This window comes from Salmo salar, chromosome 22, assembly GCF_965601325.2.
Source record: "Salmo salar chromosome 22, fSalSal1, whole genome shotgun sequence".
Lineage (NCBI taxonomy): Eukaryota > Metazoa > Chordata > Actinopteri > Salmoniformes > Salmonidae > Salmo > Salmo salar.
This window is the reverse complement of record NC_138312.1, coordinates 35682844-35706467: the sequence shown is the minus strand read 5'-3', so window position 1 is coordinate 35706467 and position 23624 is coordinate 35682844. Positions and strand designations below refer to the sequence as shown.

Sequence of the window (23624 nt, the reverse complement as noted above, 5' to 3'; positions counted from 1 at the left end):
GCCACGTCCTGACCAAACTACAATACCAATTAACCTTATACTGGCCAGGACGTGACAATCACAAAACCCACTGATAATACCAACTACTTTAATGATTTTTTCTTTGGCAAGATTAGCAAATTTAGGCATGACATACCAACAACATACTGAACCTACACTTCCATGCTTAACTGACCAAATAATGAAAGATAAGCATTGTAATTTTGAATTCCATAAAGTGAGTGTGGAAGAGGTGAAAACATTGTTGTTGTCTATCAACAATGACAAGCCACCTGGGTCTGACAACTTGGATGGAAAATTACTGAGGATGATAGCGGATGACATTGCCACTCCTATTTGCCATTTCTTTAATCTAAACCTACAGAAAGTGTGTGCCCTCTGGCCAGGAGGGAAGAAAAAGTCATTCCGCTACCCAAGAATAGCAAAGCACCCTTTACTGGCTAAAACAGCTGACCAATCAGCCTGCTACCAACCCTTAGAAAACTTTTGGAAAAATATGAGCAGATACAATGCTATTTCACAGTAAACAAATTAACAAATTAACAAAAGACTTTTAGCAAGTGCGTTCAACATGTAGGGCACTTACACAAATTACAGTTACAGTTCATATAAGGAAATCAGTCAAATTGAAATAAATAAATTAGGCCCTAATCCACAATATTTTTATTATAGCTTTCTCTCAGCTAATCATCAGACAATCTTTGAATTTGTTGCATGTTGCGTTTATATTTTTGTTCAGTGTAAATCTTGTAATGAAAAATGTGGAAATTGAGTATCCCTGGATTGTAAACTGTCATGATTAAAACATATTGATACAACAGTAGCTAAGGTCTGAGGTCTGTCCATAATAAAGAGCTGCTCTGCTTTCTTAACATCGCTATCAACAAGGCAGGTCCTACAGGCCCTAGTTTTGTCGCACCTTGACTACTGTCCAGTCTTGTGGTCAGGTGCCACAAAGAGGGACTTAGAAAAATTACAATTGGACCTCAAATGCAGTGGCAACCCGTCATTCAGGGCATTTTTTTTGCACAGGCTTGCCTGTTTTGCATGTTATTTTGGCATTAATACGTGTCACATATCAGTTTGCAAACAATGTAAAAATATATATATCACTGAGTTAATAAAGCCGCATACAACCATGGTCTCTTTTTTGTTTTCTTAAGTAAGGTAGCTCCAAAATGCAGGTGTTTCAGCCTAGCTCAGTGCTTTCTGTGGTGGTGGGGCAAGCCAGCAGAGAATACGGAGCGTTGCGCTGTGATTGGCTCAGTGTTCTGTCACTCATGGGGACACTGCGTCACCGCCAAGTCAAAGGGGAGAGCAAAAAAATTCTAGTCCATTGGGTGCTGCCATAGAGTTACATTAGACGTGCCCATCCAAGGAGGCTCAAGGTCATTGGCCACAGATAAAATGACATCAAATCACGTAATATGTACAGTAGCTTTGATTGGACTGATCATGTCAATATCATACTTTCAAAATCTTAGCTAGCAGTCATCATCATGAATCAAGTCGACAATCCAGTGGCAAATCCTTTTTAATCCTTGTCATATGAAGAGAAATTATGAAGATAAATTATAAATAAAATGGATCGGTGCTCATCGGCCATTGGACATAAACATTACACAACAAGTTGGAAATCGCAAATTCAACAATGAGTGGTTTGAAAGGAATCAGTGACAGTGGCTAACGTTAACTGCAAGCATTACAAAGCAATCGCTAGCCTGTTTTTCAGTGAAGTGGGTGTGTGGTCCCAAATCTGGGATTAAGGGGCTCTTTCCAACTTTAAAATGATAAATATTCAACTTTGGCCATGCTGTCAATGAAGCATGATTTGTGCCGTGCTCAAAACAACTGTTAACTCGGAACTGCGAAAACTTGCCTTCAGTGAGTTCAAGACAACTGGGAAGTCGGGAATAAAGGAGCTCTGACTGGGAAAATACGTTTTGAACGGTCATCCAACTCGGAATTGTAAATCCAGCCTCTTTCTAGATCTACGACCTGAAGATCAATGACGTCATCATGGTTCAACCTTGTTTTTTTCTGAGTTCCCAGTTGTTTTGAAAGCAGCATAAATCCAGAGAATGCCAGACTTTGATGACAAAATTTGCCCACAATGGACCGCCGCACCACCTTCCTGTTCAAGTGAGCACAACAATGTGAGTCCAAAAATGTATTGTATGCTGCTGCATAAATTATGTAATATGCCAGGGAGATATGTATACTGTAGCTAATAAAGTAATATTAAGTGTATGTTGTGTAGTAAGATGTTAGTAACCCATAATTTCACCTACTGTTCTGACTTGGTGGTGCACATGTAGCCTATAACCTATTTTAAAGAAATGTAATCATCGAATATTGTAAGAGCTTTCATTGTCTGCTTATATGCCCCCTTTATTTATCCTATGGTTCTGACTTGGTGTACAAGGAAAGCACTGTAAGAACGGCCCATGTTCTGAATTCTGTTGCTGTACATTTCAAAAGTGCTAAACAAATAGTTATATTGACTACGTCCGTCCTAGCTCGCTCATTAATGTCTTAATCGAAATTACGGATTGCCTCTTATCCGCTTGTCGTCCCCTTATGCTATAGTTTGTACATCTCAATTGTTATTAGAAACCACATTTGTTAAAGCAAGTCAGCCATATCAGCTTTTTTTTAAAGGCATAAATGAGGCTGAATGAACTGGCTCCACTGAAAGCCAAGTGTAGCAGTGGTAAAATGTTGAGACTGCTGTTGGGACAGCTTTATGTAGGCCGTCTGTGGGCACCGTTTATCACCGTTATAGTGGAATTAATGTATTGTTTAGTGTTGTGTTGTGTACTGGCTTTGCTGGCATGCATCCCACTTTCTTTCTTTGCCCCACCAAGATTTACATGCTACTGCTTAAATGTACACGGAGGGCTAACATTAATAATTAGCATGTCAATCTCTCCTGGCTCAAAGTAGAGGAGAGATTGACTTCATCACTACTTGTGTTCGTGATAAGTATTGACATGTTGAATGCACCGAGCTGTCTGTTTAAACTACTAGCACAAAGCTCAGACACTCATGCATACCCCACAAGACATGCCAGCAGAGGTCTCTTCGCAGTCCCCAAGTCCAGAACAGACTATAGGACGCACACAGTACTACATCGAGCAATGACTACATGAAACTCTGTTCCACATCAAGTAACTCATGCAAACATTACAATCAGATAAAACAACAGATAAAAATATACCTTATGAAACAGCTTACCTGTGGCTCAGTTGGTAGAGCATGGTGTTTGCAATGCCAGCATGGTGTGTGCAACGCCAGGGTTGTGGGTTCGATTCCCACGGGGGGCCAGTACAAAAAATAAAAATATGTATGAAATGTATTCATTCACTACTGTAAGTCGCTCTGGATAAAAGCGTCTGCTAAATGACTAAAATGTAAATGTAAGAGACACACACATGATAACATACACACGTATACCTGGATTTTGTTATCTAGATATGTGGTAGTAGAGTAGTGGCCTGAGGGAACACACTTAATTTGTTGCAAAATGTTTTTAATTGTTTATAACTGCCTTAATGTTGCTGGACCCCAGGAATAGTATCTTCTGCCTTGGCGGCAGCTAATGGGGATCCATAATAAATACAAATATTGACATTTTATTCATTTAGCAGACACTCTTATCCATAGCGAAATACAGGAGCAATTAGAGTTGTGTCTTGCTCAAAGGCAGATCGACAGATTTTTCAGCAAGTTGGCTCAGAGAATTGACCCAGTGACTTGTCACTTACTGGCCCAACGCACTTAACAGCTAGGCTACCTGCCGCCCCAGCTTCAAACAGCTGAAAATACAATATTATTGAAAAGATAATCCACAGCGGTTTAGATGGTACAATGATTCTCTACACATTGCTTGTTTGTCACTTAAACTGAACATAAACATTTTAGCAACCAGGTCCGCGATTTCTGCATTTTCCACCTTTAATTATATTAACGGAATCAAAATACGTATTGCTGCCTGAAGAGAACTTATTCAGACCATCAATGTTTTATATTGGTCATTTTGTCGCCATCTGTTGGCCTACTCCATATTTACTGAATTGGTTCATGGCCATCATTTGAAACCATTTCAAAATAATTGTTTTTCACAAACACTCTAAGTGGTCCACTCTAACGCGTAGGCCTGACATAGCATTGTCCTGCATTCTGTAAACTACAGTCAGACTCCGACCACTACCTTGTATCCTTTTCCCTCTCGCTCTCATCCAACACTTCTCACTCTCCCCCTACTTGGATGGTATTGCGCCGTCCCAACCTTCGCTCTCTCTCTCCCGCTACTCTCTCCTCTTCCATCCTATCATCTCTTCCCTCTGCTCAAACCTTCTCCAACCTATCTCCTGATTCTGCCTCCTCAACCCTCCTCTCCTCCCTCTCTGCATCCTTTGATCTCCTCTGTCCCCTATCCTCCAGGCCGGCTCGGTCCTCCCCTCCTGCTCCGTGGCTCGACGACTCACTGCGAGCTCACAGAACAGGGCTCCGGGCAGCCGAGCGGAAATGGAGGAAAACTCGCCTCCCTGCGGACCTGGCATCCTTTCACTCCCTCCTCTCTACATTTTCCTCTTCTGTCTCTGCTGCTAAAGCCACTTTCTACCACTCTAAACTCCAAGCATCTGCCTCTAACCCTAGGAAGCTCTTTGCTACCTTCTCCTCCCTCCTGAATCCTCCTCCCCCTCCCCCCCCCCCCCTCCTCCCTCTCTGCGGATGACTTCGTCAACCATTTTGAAAAGAAGGTTGACGACATCCGATCCTCGTTTGCTAAGTCAAACGACACTGCTGGTCCTGCTCACACTGCCCTACCCTGTGCTTTGACCTCTTTCTCCCCTCTCTCTCCAGATGAAATCTCGCGTCTTGTGACGGCCGGCCGCCCAACAACCTGCCCACTTGACCCTATCCCCTCCTCTCTTCTCCAGACCATTTCCGGAGACCTTCTCCCCTACCTCACCTCGCTCATCAACGCATCCTTGACCGCTGGCTACGTCCCTTCCGTCTTCAAGAGAGCGAGAGTTGCACCCCTTCTGAAAAAACCTACACTCGACCCCTCCGATGTCAACAACTACAGGCCAGTATCCCTTCTTTCCTTTCTCTCCAAAACTCTTGAACGCGCCGTGCTTGGCCAGCTCTCTTGCTATCTCTCTCAGAATGACCTTCTTGATCCTAATCAGTCAGGTTTCAAGACTGGGCATTCAACTGAGACTGCTCTTCTCTGTGTCACGGAGGCTCTCCGCACTGCTAAAGCTAACTCTCTCTCCTCTGCTCTCATCCTTCTAGACCTATCTGCTGCCTTTGATACCGTGAACCATCAGATCCTCCTCTCCACCCTCTCCGAGCTGGGCATCTCTGGCACCGCGCACGCTTGGATTGCGTCCTACCTGACAGGTCGCTCCTACCAGGTGGCGTGGCGAGAATCTGTCTCCGCACCACGTGCTCTCACCACTGGTGTCCCCCAGGGCTCTGTTCTTGGCCCACTCCTATTCTCGCTATACACCAAGTCACTTGGCTCTGTCATATCCTCACATGGTCTCTCATATCATTGCTATGCAGATGACACACAATTAATCTTCTCCTTTCCCCCTTCTGACAACCAGGTGGCGAATCGCATCTCTGCATGTCTGGCAGACATATCAGTGTGGATGACGGATCACCACCTCAAGCTGAACCTCGGCAAGACGGAGCTGCTCTTCCTCCCGGGGAAGGACTGCCCGTTCCATGATCTCGCCATCACGGTTGACAACTCCCTTGTGTCCTCCTCCCAGAGTGCTAAGAGCCTTGGCGTGACCCTGGACAACACCCTGTCGTTCTCCACCAACATCAAGGCGGTGACCCGATCCTGCAGGTTCATGCTCTACAACATTCGCAGAGTACGACCCTGCCTCACACAGGAAGCGGCGCAGGTCCTAATCCAGGCACTTGTCATCTCCCGTCTGGATTACTGCAACTCGCTGTTGGCTGGGCTCCCTGCCTGTGCCATTAAACCCCTACAACTCATCCAGAACGCCGCAGCCCGTCTGGTGTTCAACCTTCCCAAGTTCTCTCACGCCACCCCGCTCCTCCGCTCTCTCCACTGGCTTCCAGTCGAAGCTCGCATCCGCTACAAGACCATGGTGCTTGCCTACGGAGCTGTTAGGGGAACGGCACCTCCGTACCTTCAGGCTCTGATCAGGCCCTACACCCAAACAAGGGCACTCCGTTCATCCACCTCTGGCCTGCTCGCCTCCCTACCTCTGAGGAAGCACAGTTCCCGCTCAGCCCAGTCAAAACTGTTCGCTGCTCTGGCACCCCAATGGTGGAACAAGCTCCCTCACGACGCCAGGACAGCGGAGTCAATCACCACCTTCCGGAGACACCTGAAACCCCACCTCTTCAAGGAATACCTGGGTTAGGATAAGGTAATCCTTCGACCCCCCCCCCTTAAAAGATTTAGATGCACTATTGTAAAGTGGTTGTTCCACTGGATATTATAGGTGAATGCACCAATTTGTAAGTCGCTCTGGATAAGAGCGTCTGCTAAATGGCTAAAATGTAAAATGTAAAAAATGTAATAGAGGGTTAACAAAGCATCAACATTTCTGTTGTGAAAGGCCATAATATCATACACACCATTCTGCACTTGAATACTTACCATACCCATTTGCAGATGGGGCTCTGATTCCATGTCAATTCCAGGTGATGGAGGTAAGCACATAGCCCCGGAAAGTAAGGGTGCTGAAGGTGCTGCAGAACCCCCTGAAAAATTGTAAATAAAACAATTATAATAAAAAGAATGATGAGTGCACTATGCCTTTAAAAGTCCTGTATTCGTGGTCTGATATAGCCGTTTGTAGCGCTGTCAAGAACATTTTCTCAGCATTGCCAGGCCTATATTTCAAACCATGAACAACAAAAATCTGTTCCAGTTGATCAACTCTAATTATTGATATTTAGCTAGCTTGTATTGTTAACCTCAACAAATACTCAAATATTCCCAGGTACCAATCACACAACTTCACACAGTAAATGAAGAAATCAGAACAACATACAATATTAATATCAAACATTGTGTACAATAAAGCTGTGACATCATATTGGGGTTCACCATGTCATGTACATGTTTCTTTATTGCAGAAGATGAATTGTAATGTTGGAATCTCATTTATTTTGTTATGTCAATCATATCTCTTTAAACTGTTTTATTGCACTTTTTTGCTCATTCTTTAGGTGGTTCCCAGTATGCTTTGCGCCACAGGGACACTTCAGGTGTTACAGGTGGACAGAGAATGTCTGTCACAGACACCTTGAGGAGAGAGAGGGGGGGTTGAGGAGGGGGGCAGATGTAAGAAATTGTCCCTTTCCATTTTTCCTCCTTAACCTGCTCTCGATTATAAAATCTAAATCAATAACAATACTTGCAATTTTTCCTTAGAAAACAGACGAACAGGAATAATGACAATGCTTTATGTAATTCAGCTGGTGAAAGAAAGTCCTCCAGCTGTTTCTTTTTTCTTTTTACATTTTTTATTCATGATTTTGTCCTACTGTCTGTGACTGTAACTTTAACTGTGCTGCTCTCCCCCCCCTCGTGTCCATAGGGTGGGTTTATCAGGAGCAGGACGTCTGCATCCACGCCCTTGTGTTTGTTGCCCCCTCCCCCGCGGGGTCCGGTCTCATACGGTGGTGACCCTCATGACCACCTCGCGGTTGGATGTGGCTCTGATGCGAGGGTTACTGGGCCTCAGCTGGCTGAGGATGTGCAGAATGGTGTAGCCACAGTGGTGGTTGAGAATAGTCCTAACACGCTGGCCTGTCCGGCCCACCCTGTCAGCCGTGGGGAGGGTTTCGTGGGGAGGGTTTCGACCCCCACGCCCCCCACCCTTGCCGCTGGAGCTGACGGGGTCGCCCAGGTCCTTGGCTTTCTCATAGTTCAGTACTTTCCACTGCTGGTTCACTGCCTGCCAGCGCTTAAAGATCCGGTATACTGACGATCCCTCGTGGATTATAAGGCCTGGAGAGAGAATCCAGACAGACATGAAAAGTAGGGAGGAGTAAGAGAGAGAGTGCGAGAAAGAGGGAGAAGAGAGAGAGCACAGGTATGACAGTGAGAGAAGTATGAGTGATACAAATGGTAGGAGAAAGAGAGTTAGTGAATAGAAGAGAGATGGAGGGAGGCAAGCAGACAGAGAGAGGTGAAAGATTACAGAATGTGAATGGCCAGACAAAGAGGGAAACAGATGAAAGGACACAGAGAAAGACAGAGACGGGAGAGAAAATAAGAAAAAAACACTTTCAAGCAGAAATGATCATAGGCTACCTTTGCACAAGTGTGCTGTAAATATTTAAACAGTCTGGATGTTCAAGGCACTTCAGAAGTGGCTGTACATTTTCAGCTGAGACATATCACACAGGCTACGATCTCTCTGAGAAACAAAGACCAAAACAAACAAATTGCTCTCACTCACTTACACTCTCTAACACACACACCTCAAGTCTTACTGGAATGTTTCAACCACCATTCCTACATTCAAACTCTGGGAGCATGGAAGTATTCTCCTTTCTTTTCATACGCAACTCTACACATCATACCTGCAATTGCAATCACAAAACTGTATGTTTATCTTTGATAGTATGTCGGTGAGGTCTACGTCATAGAACCGTCTAGCTCACCTATGCAAACGATATCCATGAAGCCGTACATGCCATAGCAGATCTGGAAGAGCAGGTCCTGGCGCTGCCACTTGGCCGAGGGGCTGAAGGACGACCACACCAGCCAGGAGATGCTGGCGATGAGGAACAGAGAACCCAGGATGATGGCTGCTATCTGCACCTTCTCTATCACCGTCAGAGAGATGGCTTGCCACTGGAGAGAGTGAGGGGGAGGTTGAGGGGGAGAGACAGAGAGAGAGTTAGAGATAGATAAAGGGACAAGGATAGAGACAAAGAGGGGTGTTGGAGGGAGAGAGGGGAGGCGGCGGATCAATGTGTGTCTTTTTGGTGGAGATAATTATCTGTACACTGATGTCATGCAGCCACAGGCAAGAAGATTTGTTTTGTTATATTTGTAAGTATTTTGGGAGCATTCGAGTGGGACGATATGCTTAGCATCCACACAAAACATCAGATTTGATATGGAACGCCTGAGGTACGGGGCAGTACTTGTAGACACAAAAACACGCAAGCACACACGCATACACACACAGACACACACTGTACCTGCAGTGGGTTCTTGGTGCTGATGGCAAGGACCTGGTACTTGAAGTAGCAGAGCTCACAGCTCCAGGAGCCTCTCTCGCTGATCCAGCGGATGAGGCAGGGCTGGTGGGTACAGCGCACAGAGCCGTCACAGCGACATGGGCTCAGCAACTCCCCCTGCAGGAGACAGAGAAGGAAACAGAGACAGTCTTCTGTTAAATCTCTCTATATATCTCCTGAAGGCATGGGCAACAACTCCAATATTTTGATCTTAGACTTTTCATCCATACCAGCACTAGAATACCTGATTCAGCTAAGCATGTTGTGGATGATTACTAGATTTGTTGAATCCAGTCTGTTAGTAAAGGGTTGCTATAAGCCTGCAAACCCTGGGACCAAGCACTACCCAGCTAACAATTCTAGCACAGGAGGCTGCTGAAGGGAGGACACCTCATAATAATGGCTGGAATGGAGTGAATGGAATGGAAACCATGTGTTTTATGAGTTCGATACCATTCCATTAATTCCATTGCAGCCATTACTATGACCCCGTCCTCCCCAAGGTGCCACCAACTTCCTGTGAATTCTAGGGAGAGAGAACATTTTTGTAATGTTACCTATAATATTCCCCTACTGTTTGAGTGTCCAGTTTAGCAATTGTTAAGGGAACATTCTATCTATGTTAGCAAAAACCTTCTGAGAACCTTTCTATATAACTTATCTAGAATGTGGTTACAATGTTCTCAGAATAAACAACATTAATGTCGTAGACATTTTATGGGACGTTGCAAGAACACTCCTGTGTCCAGTTTTCTAAGTGTTAGGAGAATATTCCATCAACGTCACAGACATACACTAATAAAGTATGTGGACACCTGCTCGTCGAACATCTCATTACAAAATCATGGACATTAATATGGAGTTGGTCCCCTCTTTGCTGCTATAAACAGCCTCCTCTCTTTTAGGAAGGCTTTCCACTAGATGTTGGAACATTGCTGCGGGGACTTGCTTCCATTCAGCCAAAAGAGCATTAGTGAGGTCGGACACAGATGTTGGGCGATTAGGCCTGGCTCACAGTCAGCGTTCCAATTCATCCCAAAGGTGTTTGATGGGGTTGAGGTCAGGGCTCTGTGCAGGCCAGTCAAGTTCTTCCACACCGATCTCAACAAACGATTTCTATATGGACCTCGCTTTGTGCACGGGGGCATTGTCATCCTGGAACAGGAAAGGGCCTTCCCCAAACTGTTGCCACAAAGTTGGAAGCACAGAATTGTCTAGAATGTAATTGTATGCTGTAGCGTTAAGATTTTCCTTCACTGGGACTAAGGGGCCTAGCTCGAACCATGAAAAACAGCCCCAAACCATTATTCCTCCTCCACCAAACTTTACAGGTGGCAAATTGGGGCAGGTAGTGTTCTCCTAGCATCCGCCAAACCCAGATTCCGCTAAACCCAGATTCACCCAACTGCCAGTTGGTGAAGCGTGATTCATCACTCCAGAGAACGCATTTCCACTGCTCCACAGTCCAATGGCGAGCTTTACACCACTCCGGCCGTCACTTGGCATTGCGCATGGTGATCTTAGACTTGTGTGCGGCTGCTCGGGCATGGAAACCCAATTCATGAAGCTCCCAACAAACATTTATTGTGCTTACGTTGCTTCCAGAGGCAGTTTGGAACTTGGTAGTGAGTGTTGCCTCCAAGGAGAGACGCACTACGCACTTCAGCACTCGCCGGTCCCGTTCTGTGAGCTTATTTGGAATATCACTTTGTTGCTGAGCCATTGTTGCTCCTAGTTTTTTCCACTTCACAATAACAGCACTTACAGTTGACTGGGGCAGCTTTAGCAGGGCAACAATAGGACGAACGGACTTGTTGGAAATGTGGCATCCTATGAACGTGCCACTTTGAAAGTCACGGAGCTTGGAGATTGGAGATTGCATAGCAGTGTGCCCAATTTTATATATCTGTCAGAAATGGGTGTGGCTGAAATAGCCGAATCCACTAATTTGAAGGGATGTCCACATACTTTTGTATATATAGTGTAGATAGAACATGGTTGCCATGTTCTCAGAACGTAAAATATTAAAGTTCTAGACACGTTTCATGGGAACTTCGCAAAAACATTTGTGCATCAGTTGTCAGTTGTCAGGACGTCCCCTGATTTTCTACATTGTAGAATAATAGTGGAGACATCAAAACTATGAAATAACACATATGGAATCATGTAGTAACCAAAAAAGTGTTATATTTGAGATTTTTCAAAAAGCCACCCTTTGCCTTGATGACAGCTTTGCACACTCTTGGCATTCTCTCAACCAGCTTCACCTGGAATGCTTTTCCAACAGTCTTGAAGGAGTTCCCACATATGCAGAGCACTTGTTGGCTGCTTTTCCTTCACTCTGCACCCCAACTCATCCCAAACCATCTCAATTTGGTTGAGGTCAGAAATTGTGGAGGTCAGGTCATCTGATGCAGCACTCCATCACTCTCCTTCTTGGTCAAATAGCCCTTACACAGCCTGGAGGTGTGTTGGGTCATTGTCCTGTCGAAAATCAAATGATAGTCCCACTAAGCCCAAACCAGATGGGATGTCATATCGCTGCAGAATGCTGTGGTAGCCATTCTGGTTAAGTGTGCCTTGAATTCTAAACAAATCAGACAGTGCCAGGAGCAAAGCAACCCCACACCATAACACCCCCTTCTCCATGCTTCACGGTGGGAACCACACATGCAGAGATCATCCATTCACCCACACAGCATCTCACAAAGACACAGAGGTTGTAACCAAAAATGTCCCATTTGGACTCCAGACCAAAGGACATATTTCCACCGATCTAATGTCCATTGCTCGTGTTTCTTGGCACAAGCAAGTCTCTTATTATTATAGGTGTCCTTTAGTAGTGGTTTCTTTGCAGCAATTCGACCACGAAGGCCTGATTCACATAGTCTCCTCTGAACAGTTGATATTGAGATGTGTCTGTTACTTGAACTCTGTGAAGCATTTATTTGGGATGCAATTTCTGAAGCTGGCAACTCTACTGAACTTATCCTCTGCAGCAGAGGTAACTCTGGGTCTTCCTTTCCTGTGGCGGTGCTCATGAGAGCCAGTTTCATCATAGCGCTTGATGGTTTTTGCGACAACACTTGAAGGAACTTTCAAAGTTCTTCAAATTTTCCAGATTGACTGACCTTCATGTCTTAAAGTAATGATGTACTGCCGTTTCTCTCTATTTATTCGAGCTGTTCTTGCCATAATATGGACTTGGTCTTTTACCAAATAGGACTATCTTCAGTATACCCCCCTACCTTGTCACAACACAACTGATTGGCTCAAACGCATTATGATGGAAAGAAATTCCACTATTTAACTTTTAAGAAGGCACAGCTGTTAATTGAAATGCATTTCAGGTGACTACCTCATGAAGCTGGTTGAGAGAATGCCAAGCGTGTGCAAAAATGCCATCAAGGCAAAGGGTGGGTAAAATATATTTTGATTTGTTTAACACTTTTTTGGTTACTACATGATGTGATATTTCATAGTTTTGATGTCTTCACTATTATTCTACAATGTAGAAAATAGTAAAAATAAAGATAAACCCTTGAATGAGTAGGTGTTGACCGGTAGTGTATTGGGTCATATCCCGTACCTCTCCTGGCATGAACATTTATTTTCACTTTTTGCAATGTAAAACTTCTTATAAAAGCGATCAAAGTGAATTTGAGTTGCCTCTTCGTTAATTCTCCTGCCCCCACAAAAAATGTTACGTGATAAAGTAGATTTTCAGCCAGCTCCTAATATTCAGCACCCCTAATGAATTTATATACATTTCCCAAAATTATAGAAGTACTGCTTTGTTCAGAAATAAATGAAATCATTCAAAATAGCCTACTACACCATGAGAAGGCCTATAATTTGGCCACAGAGGATCAATAGTTTTTTATTTTTTATTGCCTAGCTGTTGATTGTAGCCCAATAACAAAGAATAGCCCACAGTCGGGAACGCGCTGCATATCTGTCAGTAGAAAAACAACAACAAAAACGGTTTTTTTCGCAATATTTCTAATACAATCATTCATAAAAATAAAAAAAATAGCATATTAATTTTCCATTAATACATGTCACATACCAGTTTGCAAACAATGTAAATGAAAAAAAATACATAATTGAGTTAATAAAGCCGCATACAAACATGGTCTATTGTTTGCTTTCTTGAGTAAGGCAGCTTGAAAATGCAGGCGTTTCAGCCTAGCTCAGTGCTTTCTGTGGTGGTGGGGTTGGAAGGGAAATACGGACCGTAGGGGTTGGCTATGTTCTCTAGTTGCACCGTGATTGGCTCAGTGTTCTGTCACTCATGGGGACACTATGTCACCGCAAAATCAACAGGGAGAGCTCAAAAATGTAAGCCCCTTGGGTGCTGCCATAAAGTTACATTAGAAGTGTCCATCCAAGAAGGCTCAAGGTCATTGACCACAGATACAATTATGTCCAATCTTGTTATATGTACAGTAGCTTTGATTGGACTGATCATGTCAACATCATACTTCCAAAATATTAGCTTGCAAGCTAGAAGTCATCATCATGAATCAAGTCGACAATCTACTGGCAAATCCTTTTCAATCCTTGTCATATGAAGAGAAATTATGTAGACAAGTTATAGATAAAACGTATCGGTGCTCATCAGCCATTGGACATAAACATTACACAACAAGTCAGAAATCGCAAATTCAACAATGAGTGGTTTGGAAGGAATATGTGGCTAACAGCAAGCATTGCAAAGCAATCACTAGCCTGCTATTCAGTGGATTGGATATTTGGTCCAAGTCCGGGTTTAATTATTATTATTTTATTTTTATTGAACCATTATTTAACTAGGCAAGTCAATTAAGAACAAATTCTTATTTATAATGACGGCCTACCCCGGCCAAACCCGGACGACGCTGGGCCAATTGGGCGCTGCCCTATGGGACTCCCAATCACAGCCAGATGTGATACAGCCTGGATATAAACCAGGGACTGTAGTGACGCATCTTGCACTGAGATGCCTAAGACCACTGCGCCACTCGGGAGCCCTCGAGGGTCTCTTTTCCAAGCTTAAAAGGATAAGCATTCAACATTGGCCGTGCTGTCATTCCAGCATGACTTCTGCCACTTTCAAAACAACTGGAAACTCTGGGAAATCTGACTTCAGTTGAGTTCAAGACAGCTATGAAATTGGAAAAAAACGCGCTCCGACCGGGAAAATACATTTTGAACGGTCATCCAACTCGCAGTTCCAAGTCGGATCTGGGCCTCTTTCTAGAGCTCCGACCTCACATCAAATTGTATTTGTCACATGCGGCGAATACAACAGATGTGGACCTTACCGTGAAATGCTTACTTACAAGCTCTTAACCAACAATGCATTTAAAATAACAGTTAAGAAAAAAGTGTTACTAAATAAACTAAAGTAAAAGATAAAAGAGCAATAATGAAAAAACAATTACAAGGCTATACACAGGGGGTACCGGTACCGAGTCAATGTGCGGGGGTACAGGATCACTAACATCATGATTCAACCTTGCTTTTCCAAGTTCCCAGTTGTCTTGAAAGCACCATAAATCCAGAGAAGGCCAGACTTTGATGACAAAGTTTAATGACAAAATTTGCCCCACACGAAGGACCGCCGCACCACCTTCCTGTTCAAGTGAGCACAACAAGGTGAGTCCAAAAATGTATTGTATGATGCTGCATAAATGATGTAATATGCCAGGGAGATATGTATACTGTAGCAAAGAAAGTAATACCAAGTGTATGTTGTGTAGTAAGCTGTTAGTAGCCTATGTGCCTATCCCTAATAATTTGGTCCCGTTTCCCCTCATAATTTAGCCTACTGTTCTGACTTGGTGGAGCACATGTAGCCTATAGCCTGTTTTAGAGAAATGTCATCACTGAATACTGTAAGAGCTTTCATTGTTTGCTTATATGCCCCCTTTATTTATCCTATGGTTCTGACTTGGCGTTCAGAGAACACTGTAAGAACCGCCCATGCTCTGAAGTCTGTCGCTGTACATTTCAAAAGTGCTGAACAAATAGTTATATTGACTACGTCCGTCCTAGCTCGCTCATTAATGTCTTAATTTAAATTATGGATTGCCTTTTGTCCGCTCGTAATCCCCTTATGGCATAGTTTGTACATCTCAATTCTCAGTAGAAACCACATTTGTTTAAGCAAGTCAGCATCCTGCTTTGCTGGCATGTATAAAAAAATGAATGAGAGTTTGCCCCACCAAGATATTTCCACATTTTGTTACATTACAGCCTTATTCTAAAATGTATTAAATTGTTATTTTCCTTCATTAATCTACACAAATACCCCTTAATGACTAAACAAAAACATACAAAACTGAAATATCGCATTTACACAAGTATTCAGACCCTTTACTGAGTACTTTGTTTAAGCACCTTTGGCAGTGATTACAGCCTCGAGTCTTCTTGGGTATGACGCTACAAGCTTGGCACACCTGTATTTGGGGAGTTTCTCCCATTCTTCTCTGCAGATCCTCTCAAGCTCTGTCAGGTTGGATGGGGAGCGTCGCTGCACAGCTATTTTCAGGTCTCTCCAGAGATGTTAGATCGGGTTCAAGTCTGGGCTCTGGCTGGGCCACTCAAGGACATTCAGAGACTTGTCCCGAAGCCACTCCTGTGTTGTCTTGGCTATCTGCTTAGGGTCGTTGTCCTGTTGGATGGTGAACCTTCGCCACAGTCTGAGGTCCTGAGCTCTCTGGAACAGATTTTCATCTCTGTACTTTGCTCCATTCATCTTTCCCTCGATCCTGACTAGTCTCCTAGTCCCTGCCACTGAAAAATATCCCCACAGCATGATGCTGCCACCCCCATGCTTCACCGTAGGGATGGTGATAGGTTTCCTCCAGACGTGACGCTTGACATTCAGGCCAAAGAGTTCAATCTTGGTTTCATCAGACCAGATAAACTTGTTTTTCATGGTCTGAGAGTCCAAGCGGGCTGTCATGTGCCTTTTCCTGAGGAGTGGCTTCTGTCTGGCCACTCTACCATAACGACCTGTTTGGTGGAGCACTGCAGAGATGGTTGTCCACCTCGAAGATTCTCCCATCTCCACAGAGGAACTCTGGAGCTCTGTCAGAGTGACCATCGGGTTCTTGGTCACCTCCCTGACCAAGGCCCTTCACCCCCGATTGCTCAGTTTGGCCGGGCGGCCAGCTCTATGAAGAGTCTTAATGGTTCTAAACTTCTTTCATTTAAGAATGATGAAGGCCATTGTGTTCTTGGGGACCGTCAATGCTGTAGAAATGTTTTGGTACCTTTGACCAGATTTGTTCCTCGACACAATCCTGTCTCGGAGCTCTACAGAGAATTTCTTTGACCTCATGGCTTGGTATTCGCTCTGACATGCACTGTCAACTGTGAGACCTTATATAGACAGGTGTGTCCCTTCCAAATCAAGTCCAATCAATTGAATTTACCACAGGTGGACTCCAATCAAGTTGTAGAAACATCTAAAGGATGATCAATGGAAACAGGATGCACCCGAGCTCAATTTAGAGATTCATAGCAAAGGTTCTGATTACATATTTTTTATTTTGAATACATTTGCAGAAAAAAAACTGTTTTCGTTTTGTCATTATGGGTTTTTATGTGTGTAGATTGATGAGTAAAATGTTTTATTTAATTAATTTTAGAATAAGGCTGTAACAAAATGTGGAAAAAGTCATGGGCTCTGAATACTTTCCGAATACACTGTACATGCTAAAATCACCACTGAATCCAATCGAGGGTTAACACAGGTTGGAAAGCAAATGGCTAATGCTGAAAAGAGAAGACTCTATGCTGTAGGCTAGCAGAATATTTGATCTACTTTTCTTTTACAAAAGAGAGAGAGAGGCTTTTGGCACGTGTGCATCGGCCGTCACCAGCGAGTGAGCTGCGCATCATTGGGTGAGTCAGTGAAACTGGAAACCATTTTTAGGACTATAATTTCCTCCTCAAATTGTATCCTACAATGTGTGTCTTCACACAGCTAGGCCTAGGCTATTGATGGATTCAAGACAAAGGTAGTTTTTATTGATCTCAGATTCTCAGTTTGTCAGTCAATGTAGCCTGCCATTTGGATCATTTTTACGGTATTAAAAAGGATTCTGCCATTGTCTCCAGTCATTTAAAATGACGTAGAATTGCATGAAATGCGTTTATAAAAGGCCAAGCTAGGCAAATAAAAATGTTCCCCATGTTTGCAACTTCTGTAAGTGCCTCTACTCTACTGTTCTATGCAACTACTCAAATGTGATGATATGCATGCAATGCTTTTTTATAAAGGTGATTTTGTTTTCTCATGCGTTCCGGTACCTCAGAACTCCCGAGGTCACCGCCCTCTCACGTTCACTTTTTGTTCTGGCACCTCCCGATTTACAAATTAAGCACTGGGGATACTCTCTCTCTCTCTCTCTCTCTCACACACACACACACACACACACACACACACACACACACACACACACACACACACACACACACACACACACACACACACACACACACACACACACACACACACACACAGTGTTTTTAACATAGTGTTTTCAACTTACATATTTGACACATTTGGACATACATGATTACATTGTGCATGTTCATTTTTACAGTAATTATTGGAATAGTATTTTTATTGGAATTTCACAATTTTCTCACACATTAAGAGATACAGTAACAAAGATAAAATAAGAATAACAAAGAACAAAAATTAAATTAACAAACAGACAGAAATTAAACACACATTGTTAAATAAAGGAATTATGTGAAATACATGGAACATACAGTGTGATCCTGAGACATGTAAACAACCACCATTCTAAGAAAATCCTTGCAGCATAATAGCTGATAAATCAGGTTCTAGGTAATTAAAATAATGTCCCCAAACTTTGTAGAACTTGTCTATTTTAGAATGTAATGTACAAGTCAAATATTCAAATGGAACCCATTCAAATATTATCTTATGCCAATCTTTAATAGAAGAGGCCTTGTCACTAATCTTAAGAGTAAGAGGATGTTTTTCCTCGCTGTGAATGTAAGGATGTTGTAAAGCCTCCTCTTACCCACAGAAGTAACATGCCTATTAGGGAGACCTAACAGTAAAGAAACTGGGTCCAATTCTGGGTCGGCCCTAGGATTCTTGAAGAACATTAGACCAGTGCCTTTGTAATTTGGAACATGATCATAAACAATGTGTTAGGGTGCCTGTATCGGTTTTACATTTAAGACACTGAGGAGAGGAGGAGGGGCTAAAAGCATGTCTGTGATTCAGGGATCTATGCCGTCTTTGTACTATTCTTAATTGGATTGCTCTAGTACGATTACGGATATTGTTTTTGCATATCACCAAATGTCCTCCCACGTCACCTCGTCAATAGTAGCAGACAATTCTTTCTCCCACACTCGCTTGACCCCCTGTGTGTTAACAGTAGAAAAGGACCTTAAAGCATCATAAAATATACTTACAGACATTTTCCTTTGTAAGAAAAAAAAACATTATTTCAATGACAGACACGTCAGGGTTGCCAATCAAGGTGGTGCTCTTCAAAATATAATGTCCAACTTGTAGAAAGCAGAAAAAGTCCTGCTTTGGGAGTCAATATTTCTCATCTGCTCAAATTACAATAAAATCGTATCAGTGAATAAATTATTTAGTCTGCCTAAACCCTTATTAAACCAAATGTTAAAGCCAGCATCCAGCAATCCTGGTCCAAAATCTGGGTTGTTAAGAATCGGGGTAAGTGCAGAGGTTAGTTTGGACCTTCCCAAAAAACATTGAACTGACCTCCATACTTTGAGTGTATTAAGTGTAATGGGATTATTGCAGAAATCTTTTACAGATTTGAAGCTTTTGAAAAGTAAAAGATTATGCAAGATTATTCTATTTGAAAAAGAAGTCTCAATATCTAACCAAATAGAGGAGTCGTCATTTGTAATCCAGTCAGAAATATAACTTAAGTGGGCACACCATTGATAAAACCTCATATTGGGCAGATCCAAGCCCCCCCTACAACTTAACCAGCCTTTTAAATATTTTATTACTTTATTGGAAAGTAAGACTGGGATCATTTGGATTGGGTAAAGTAGTCTAGGTAAAATATTCATTTTCAAGAGGGATATTCTACCCAACAATGAAATCGGAAGAGAGTTCCAGCACTCCAGATCCTGTCTTATTGTGACAAATAATGGAACAAAATTGGCTTTGTACATTTTCTAGAAATTGGGAGTTACGAAAATACCCAGATACATTAAACCTGAGGGAGACCATTTAAAAGGAAATGGGGGAGAGGTAGTAGGTACAAAGCTAAAATGACCAAGTGGTATAGCCTCTGATTTAGTTAATCTTGTGGCCTGGGAATACACTAAATAATTAAATAATATTAACAAGAGATGTAATTGAAGTCTCAGGGCTAGAGATGAATATCAAAACATCATCAGCATACAAGCTTATTTTATGATGAACGTCACCAATGATAAAGCAGACCCTATATAGCAGGCGTTACTCTGATGGCCTTGGCCAGCGAGCGCAAATAGGACAGGGGACAAAAGACAGCCCTGTCTGGTACCTCTGTGTGTGGAGAAGCTATTTGACCTTAGCCCATTAGTAAGGACATCAGCCCGAGGGTCATCATATAAAACCTTAACACATTCTATAAAGTTGTCATCTAGACTAAATTTAGTCAGTGCAAAGAATAGGTAAGACCTCTCACACGGTCAAATGCTTTTTCAGCATCTAGGGAGAGCACAAGACCGTCCACAACACTTCGTTGCTAGGTTTGAATAACATTAAGAACTTGAATATCATTAAGGAGCCGCCTGACATTATTACATGAGTTATGGCCCTTAACGAAGCCACTTTGGTCCCCTTTCACAATTAGTGGCAATAAGTCCTCTCGTTGTGCGGCAAGGATTTTAGATAGCAATTTTCTATCCACGTTCAGAAGGGCAATAGGTCTGTATGAGGAACAAGACTCTTTTTGAGACTTTTTGAGAATAAGTGATATGTTAGTTTCCCACAGAGTTGGCTCAAGGATCAGGCCATGGAACTCACTACAAAACATGTCTGGTCCTGGGGCACCGCCATTTTGGGGCGGCAGGTAGGCTAGTGGTTAGAGCGTTGGAATAGTAACTGAAAGGTTGCATGATCAAATCCTTAAGGTAAAAATCTGTTGTTCTGCACCTGAACGAGGCAGTTAACACGCTGTCATTGAAAATAAGAATTTGTTCTTAACTGACTTGCCTAGTTAAAGAAAGATTCTCAATTGCAAACATGAATTCTCCCTTGGAAATAAGGGCATTATAAGAGCATCTTTGGAAATTGTTATCTTAGAAAATAAGTCCTCCATTAGTTTAGGTGCATCATTTGTCAGTTCTGAGGCATAAAGATTTGCAAAACATTTCTTAAATGTCAAATTTATCAATTTATTTTAATATAAATGGTTGCCATCAGAATCAATAATAGTAACAATTGAATGGGAGTCTACTTTATTTTTAGCTAGGCATGCCAAATATTTTCCTGGTTTATCGCCATGTTCATAAAGCTTTTGCCTGACAAATCTAATTTTCTTTTCAGCATCCTGTGTTAGGATAGAGTCCAATGTTGAGCGCTGCTCAGTAGGCCATAATTGATTTTAGCCCAGTAGGCCTGGCATATTCCCACATTCAAGGAGCTTTCCATTTTGATTGGGTTATTTTGCCTAAAAACATTTAGGCCTACCTATAGAAAAATAAAAAAAAACAACTATGCATCTCTGCCCAGCCTAGCAAGAGTGGCCAAAAGGGTGTTAAGCATCCCCAGTGGCTCTGCAAGTGTGGAGAGGGTATTCTCCACTGCTGGCCTGCTCTCCAGGCACCATCGCATGAGCCTGGGGCCACAGACTTGCCAAACTCATCTTTCAAAAAATAATTTATTATCTTAATTTTCGCCTAAAATGACATACCCAAATCTAACTGCCTGAGGCTCAGGACCTTAAGCAAGGATATGCATATTATTGATACCATTTGAAGGAAACTTTGAAGTTTGTGGAAATGTGAAATTAATGTAAGAGAATATAACACATTAGATCTGGCAAAAGATAATACAAAGTAAAAAACGTGTTTTTGTCTCTTTTTTTGTTCCATCATCTTTGAAATGCAAGAAAAGGCCATAATGTATTATTCCAGCTCAGGCACAATTTAGATTTTGGCCACTAGATGGCAGCAGTGTATGTGCAAAGTTTTAGACTGATTCAATGAACCATTGTATTTCTGTTCAAAATGTTCTATCACGACTGTCCAAATGTGCCTAATTGGTTAATTCATACATTTTCAAGTTCATAACTGTGCACTCTCCTCAAACAATAGCATGGTATTCTTTCACTGTAATAGCTACTGTAAATTGGACAGTGCAGTTAGATTAACAACAATTTAAGCTTTCTGTCCATATCAGATATGTCTATGTCCTGGGAAATGTTCATGTTACTTACAACCTCATGCTAATCACATTAGCCTACGTTAGCTCAACCGTCCCGCGGGGGACACCGATCCTGTAGAGGTTAAAATCACTAATCCCTAAACCTCAACTAAATATTGTAATAAATAATGTGAAAATTGAGAAAGTTGAGGTGACTAAACTGTTTAGACTAACTCTGTATTGTAAACTGTCATGGTCAAACAGTAGCTAAGAAGTCTGTCCATAATATGGTGCTGCTATACCTTCTAATTTTATCTTTATTTAACTTGGCAAGTCAGTTAAAAACAAATTCTTATTTTCAACAACGGTCTAGGAACAGTGGGTTAACTGCCTTATTCAGGAGCAGAACGACATATTTTTACCTTGTCAGCTCAGGGATTCGATCTTGCAACCTTTCGGTTACTAGTCCAATGCTCTAACCACAAGGCTACCTGCCGCCCCGTAGAGGGGTGGCAACTATGAACTTATTAACAGCACTGTCAACAAGGTAGGTACTCCAGGCTCGAGTTTTGTCGCACCTGGACTACTGTGTACATCTAAGGGCCAGTCGTGTGGTCAGGTGCCACAAAGGGGGACTTGGGAAAATTGCATTTGGCTCAGAACAGGGCAGCACGGCTGACACTTGGATGTACGCAGAGATAATATGCATGTCAATCTCTCCTGGCTCAAAGTGGAGGAGAGATTGACTTCATCACTACTTGACTTTGTGAGAGGTATTGACATGTTGAAGGCACCTAGCACACAGCTCACACACCCATTCATACCCCACAAGACATGCCACCAGAGGTCTCTTCACAGTCCCCAAGTCCAGAACAGACTATGGGAGGAGCACAGTACTACATAGAGCCATGACTACATGGAACTCTATTCCACATCAGGTAACTAATGCAAGCAGTAGAATCAGATTTAAAAAACAGATACAAATACACTTTATGGAACAGCGTGGACTGTGAAGCAACACAAACATAGGCACAGACACATGCATACACACAGATGATAACATACACACACGTACACAGATTTTGTGTTGTAGATATGTGGTAGTGGAGTAGGGTCCTGACGTCGCTTCACAGTCCCCGCTGTGTTGTGAAATCTGTTATCAATGTTTTAAAAATGATATAACTGCCTTCATTTTGCCAGACCCCAGCAGCTAATGGGGATCCATAATAAATACAAATACAAATTCTCAGCGAGCCTAAACAAACTATATGAACCCTAAACCCTAAGTATAATACACCTGAAGAATAAATATGTAAAGTTCCAAAAGGGGGTTTTCCCCGCCAGCTAACATGCATGGGATTTCAACTCTCCAATATAGACTCTTAAGTCTGTATAACCATTCTATAGCCTCGTCATTTATAAATATTCAAATATAAATCTATGAAAGAAGACTAAGGCTCTTCCACCAAAGACCAAACCTGGGCACCTTCGGAAAGTATTCAGACCCCTTGACTTTTTCCACATTTTGTTACATTACAGCCTTATTCTAAAATGTATTAAATGTTATTTTTTCCTCGTCAATCTACACTCAATACCCCATAATGACAAAGCAATTTTTGCTAATTTATAAAGAATACAAAACTGAAATATCACATTTACATATGTATTCAGACCCTTTACTCAGTACTTTGTTGAAGCACCTTTGGCAGTGATTACAGGCTCAAGTCTTCTTGGGTATGACGCTACAAGCTTGGCACACCTGTATTTGGGGAGTTTCTCCCATTCTGCTCTGATCCCCTCAAGCTCTGTCAGGTTGGATAGGGAGCATTGCTGCACAGCTATTTCAGGTCTCTTCAGAGATGTTTGATCGGGTTCAAGTCTGGGCTCTGGCTGGCCCACTCAAGGACATTCAGAGACTTATTCCCTAAGCCACTCCTGTGTTGTCTTGGCTATGTGCTTAGGGTCGTTGTCCTGTAGGAAGGTGATT

At 42.6% G+C, this 23624-nt stretch overlaps 1 protein-coding gene across 1 annotated transcript in view; it reads right to left on the bottom strand.

Annotated features, from left to right (window-relative positions):
- Positions 1–7097: 7097 nt before the first annotated feature.
- LOC106583285 (E3 ubiquitin-protein ligase MARCHF9) overlaps positions 7098–23624 on the bottom strand; it is a 32089-nt gene continuing 15562 nt past the window's right edge. The window contains exons 2-4 of the mRNA XM_014167261.3: positions 9220–9375; positions 8674–8866; positions 7098–8014 (exon numbers count right to left, since the gene is read on the bottom strand). Of these exons, the coding sequence (XP_014022736.1) occupies positions 7677–8014; positions 8674–8866; positions 9220–9375 (687 nt within the window). The 3' untranslated portion in view covers positions 7098–7676. The remainder of the gene's footprint in view (positions 8015–8673; positions 8867–9219; positions 9376–23624) is intronic.